General features: G+C 36.2%; 1 protein-coding gene across 1 annotated transcript; it reads left to right on the top strand.

Moving 5' to 3' along the window:
* The first annotated feature begins 345 nt into the window (after nt 1-345).
* Nucleotides 346-2,016, top strand: LOC114174314. The gene has a single exon (XM_028059141.1). The coding sequence runs from the start codon at nt 475-477 to the stop codon at nt 1,852-1,854; it is 1,380 nt and encodes a 459-aa protein (XP_027914942.1). The 5' UTR covers nt 346-474; the 3' UTR covers nt 1,855-2,016.
* Nucleotides 2,017-5,231: the final 3,215 nt, after the last annotated feature.

Raw genomic sequence — 5,231 nt, 5'->3', positions numbered from 1 at the left:
TCACCCTGCTGCATGCCGACGTGCTTGACTGGAAACAATTCATTTTTTATTTACATGCAAACTTAACCAACAAGTTCCTAAATATCATTTAAAATTTTCTTATGGATTATGCTGGCCCATTGTAAATCCTTTCAGTTCTCTTGCAGCATTCTTCAAATCTAAGATTTCCCTCCACCAAAACTGGATCGGAACTTTTAGAAAGCACTTGTATTGCACCTGTTTATCTGAATCATAGAAGGATCATGTGCTATAAGTTCATAGTTTATAGACAAGTTGAGTCCGTTTACCACTTTGAGTATTCCACAATATACGTCAAGTTAATGAATCACATGTTGGGGGGGAAGTTACTATTATTCTATTTCCAATGAATAGCCAAATGCAGCTTTGCAAACAGAAATTTGCCTGTATTAATTTTTCATTTCCTTCAATTTGTTTGATCAATATATAGTATCCACCGTCCGACTATTTTTCATCATGGGGAGATCATGTCTTCCCAAATGCAGGCTTGCCAGAATAATGGGTTGGGTACAGATGATTTTGGGAGGGTTGGTAATCTTGGTAAGCATTTTGAGTCTCACTAGATTCTACTCTGCAGGGTTTTTCCTCCACAATGAAGACATATGCCACCATTTCTACAATGTGGGGGACGTTTCTGATGGCTTTGATGTCAAATCACTCTCTGAGAGAATTGGAGAAGTGATAGACATGCTGGAAGGATTGCAGGGCAAGCTTGAGTCAAAAGTGCAAGAAATGGAGAAAAACAAGGGTACCTTGTTGGAGAAGAAGTTTTTGGAGGATCAAATAGTTAGGCCTCTTCATATTGCCAATGTTGCTCTGAGGCAGATTCGGGTTCCAAAGGCTGAAGGGATGAACTCCACAGTGAAGGAGGATCCTTTGATCAATTTTTTCATCACCGAGGAGATTAGAAAGTACATAACCCCAAAGGAGAATAGAGTTGGTAAGATGAACCTGTATGGTACAGACAAGGTTTACAACACAATTGGTCATGCCTGTGTTTTGTACAAGAAAGAGCTAGAGAAGTACATGGACTATGACATTGGCTCCTACTGTGATGATGATTGGAATTTGGGTCAGAAGCTTATGCTTAATGGGTGTGATCCTTTGCCTAGAAGGAGGTGTTTGACAAGGGCCTCAAAGGAGTACCAAAGGCCATACCCTATGAATGAGTCACTATGGAGACTACCAGATGGAAGAAATGTTAGGTGGGGCAATTACCAATGCAGAAACTTTGAGTGCTTATCTAGCAATAACCCAAAAAGGGGTTACTCAAAATGCAGTGGATGCTTTGAGATGGAGAAGGAAAAGCTGAAATGGGTGGCTAATAGTTCACTTCTTGTAGACTTTCTTATCAGTGAAGTTTTGGCAATTAAGCCAGGAGAGGTTAGGATTGGACTAGACTATGGCATTGGCACTGGCACATTTGCAGCAAGAATGAGGGAGCAAAATGTAACAATTGTCTCAACTGCACTCAACCTTGGGGCTCCTTTCAGTGAGATGATAGCTCTAAGGGGTTTGGTTCCTTTATATGTCACATTAAACCAAAGGCTTCCATTCTTTGATAACACTATGGACTTGGTGCACACCCATGGTTTTATGGATGGTTGGATTGATCTTTTGCTGTTGGACTTTATACTGTATGATTGGGACAGAATTCTAAGACCAGGAGGTTTATTGTGGATAGACAGGTTCTTCTGCAACAGAAAGGATTTGGATGACTATATGTACATGTTTCTTCAATTAAGGTACAAGAAACACAAGTGGGTTTTATCTCCAAAGTCAAAGGATGAGATATATCTCTCTGCATTGCTGGAAAAACCTCCTAGAGCCATATGAACACATTCAACTTCTTCCTTTTTCTAATATTTATTTATGTAGCACAATTATCATATATGTTTGAGTAATTAAGAGTTTTGTCTTTTGGATTTCCTTCCTGGTAACGATGTTACCTGAATAAACTGCAAAAAGTAGTGGAATGTGATGGTAACTTCCCCATTAAGTCCCTGCATAAAACATCAAATCTTCCCAAATAAGTATTAATGGTATATTCTTTTGTGCAAGCTCATGAGAAATATATCAGGTCTAATCTGTTTCGTTTTTTACTTGTTTAATCGTTATCAGCCCAAGCATATCGGTCAATCCCATCAATTGGATTAATTAGTAAAGGAATTAAGGTTTTTATTTTTAAATTAAAATAATTTTGTAATATTGATACCAATCTAATTTCCAAAAATTTAAACTATTTACTTTTAAAAAGATATAGATCAAGGAAGAAAGTATGGGATGCCAAAAGAAATTGGTAATTTGTTATCATCTTATCATCATGTAAATCCACTTGTGTCATATTATAGAGATTTTGAAGAAAAAAAAAAGTATTCTTACCCAAGATAAATGAATTAACCGGTTGTGAAGAAATTTCAACTCTCTTTTTGAACGAGCAGATCCTTGATTGAAACCTTCAATCCCTCCAAATACTTTTCCACATGTGAGAATTGCTTCGCTATTCAATCTTTGCTCGCCTTGTGAGCAAAATCATCAACATTGCTTCATATTTGAGGTTCACGCTAGGGATTTGGGGTTTGCTTATGGTGTGTTTGAATGATAAATATAATAAAGTAATTTATTTATTTGGAGAATTTAAAATTTTTTTAAGGAAAAAACATGTTTGGATGAGCAAATTGAAATTGGGATATTTTAAGAAGATATTTCAAATAATTAAAATAGTACAATTTGAAAATCACTAAAAAAACAAAGAAATTAAAATTTCCCAAGTTGTGGATTGCTTATTGCTTAGGACAAAATTATCCACATGTCAACATAGTTAAGTCGGGTTGGGTAGAAGGTTAAGATGACTCGTTTAATTCTGAAGGTCAAGTCGAGCCCGCTCGAGTCGAAGAACGAGTCGAAAGTTCAATCGAATTGGCCCAGAGCGAAGGTCGAGCCGAGCTAGCTGCAAGCCGAAGGTCAAGCCTAACCAGCCAGGGCGAAGGTCGACTCAAGCTACCCTAGGTCGAAGGTTGAGCTGAGCTGGCCCAAGTTGAAGGTCGAGCTCAACCTGTGCAAGTGGAAGGTTGAGCTAAGGGAGGTCAGGCCGAAGGTCGAGTCGAGCAAGCCAGGTCAAAGAATGAGCCGACACGAGCTGAAGCTTGAGTAGAGTCGACCTGGATCAAAGTCGAACCGAGTCGGCTTGGGCCGAAGTCAAACCGAGTCTGTTTCGGCTGACATAGAGCCCTGTCGGACCGAGTAAAGTCAAACAAAGTCGCCTTGAATAGAAGGTAGAGTGATAGAGGACTATCCATGGAAACCATACAAGACGAATTAGAATAGGAACCATGGCAATTCAAGGGGCCTATGACAAGGTCAAGAATTCAAAAGATGGAAGAACAAATATCTTCAAGACTTAAGATGATACAAGAAGTTGAAAATCCTCGAAACATCAAGATCATAGCTTATAGTTCACTTTTAGCATAAATAGTTGGGCCTATTTTTTAGCATCACTTTTAATTCTGTTTTTAATTTTTTAAATAGGTTGTTTGGCCTTTATAGGTAGGCCTTTTTTTAATATCTTTTGATATATTTTGATATCCTTTGATATTTTTGGATATCTTTTGATATTTTGGATATCTTTTGATATTTTATTTCGATTTTATCTTGTATCTTGTATCTTTTAAGGCCTATAAATACAAAGGTCTACAACATTTGTAATCACTCTTCATTCATTAATAAAATTAGTTCATTAAAGAGAGGATTATCTTGGTTCTTGGCTTAGGCCTTAAGGTTCTTATCAAAGACAAAAATCTTTGTGGCAAATCCGCCTTGACTTATCAAAGATTGGGTTCTTTGTGGCAGGAATATTATTAAGTTTTATCAAAGACAATGATCTTTGTCGCGAACCTTCGTCAGACTTATCAATCTCAATCGTGACGTATTGACTTATCAATCTTGGATTGAATTGTGGTGTCTTAATTTATCTATTGCTTATTTTGGTGTCTACTCTTTTGATTTGGTTCTTATCAAAGAGGGACTTCTTTGTGGCGAATCTTTCTTTGCTTATCAATCTACTAGATTGTGGCACATTCCATCTCTTTCTGGTTCACGTTCTTTACTCTTATTTTAATTGTTCTTTACAGAAGATATTCAAATTTTGAAAAGATCATCATCTTTCCGGTACGGATCGTATCATTTTGGTATCAAAGCTAGATTCTTGTTTGAATTTCTTCTTCTATATTAATTTTTTGTTTTTCTGAAAACAAATAATTGTGTCGTTTGTTCTTTGTTTTCAAATGGGTATTTCTGCATTTTATTCGTAGAATCTATCTGTTTTTGTGTTTTTCTGTTCCAACTAATTATTTTGGGTTTTGAAGGGCTTTGTTTTTGCAACAGTTTGTTATTTTAGTTCTTGTGTTGTGACTACAAAATTAAGAAGAAAAAAAGGAATATAAAACGAAAAGAAAAGTTTAAAGAGTCCAATATCGTTATATGTTGCAATATTTGTTTATGTTCTAAAATTGTTTTTCCAATCAATATCTAGAAATCTCCGTGTTGTCTAAATAAAATTCTTTTGGGTAGTCATTTTTATTGTGTCTAGCTTTTATTATTTTTGTGTGTTTAAAATTCATAAAATTTTTGTCTAGAAGTTTGTGTTTTCTTGGACCTCTTAAGTCAAGTTTGGATTTTGTAATGTGTTTCACACTGATTATTTACTCTTTGTTCAAGCTACTAGAGTTCTTGGCCCAGCGCTAAAGAGAAGTTGAGTGGTAAAAGGCAAGAGATTACATTCGAGAAAAAGCCTACACGTGTGATACACGAGTGGACTTTCAAGTGAACCACATAAGCTAGTGGTGAGGTTTTAATAATTTCTATTATTTTACTAACCATTTTGCAGGATATGGCTTCTACACAAAATGAAGCTCCTCATTCACCTAAAAATACTACAATCATGCCTGCGGTTGAAAGAATCACTACACAAATAACACAAATGCAAACATGGATGTAAAGACTTGAAACAACCATCGAAGCAATTAGTATAAGACAAGATGAGATGGAAAGAAGAAGAGAAAGTTGTGCGAAATCGGTTTGATCTCACCATACTAATGATGGAGAACTAGAAGTAATAAGAGAGAAGAGGCACATAATTTTCAAGCAAGGAGAGAACGATGGATTGAGCCAGAGCAGGACAATAGAAGTGAAAAGATGCTAGTCAAACTTCCGAT

This window comes from Vigna unguiculata, chromosome 2 (assembly GCF_004118075.2).
Source record: "Vigna unguiculata cultivar IT97K-499-35 chromosome 2, ASM411807v1, whole genome shotgun sequence".
NCBI lineage: Eukaryota > Viridiplantae > Streptophyta > Magnoliopsida > Fabales > Fabaceae > Vigna > Vigna unguiculata.
Note: the sequence above shows the minus strand (reverse complement) of the source record. Positions and strands in the feature narration are given on the sequence as shown.

Coding starts and splice junctions, on each gene's coding strand:
- LOC114174314 (XM_028059141.1), top strand. CDS start 475: ATGGGGAGATCATGTCTTCCCAAATGCAGGCTTGCCAGAATAATGGGT.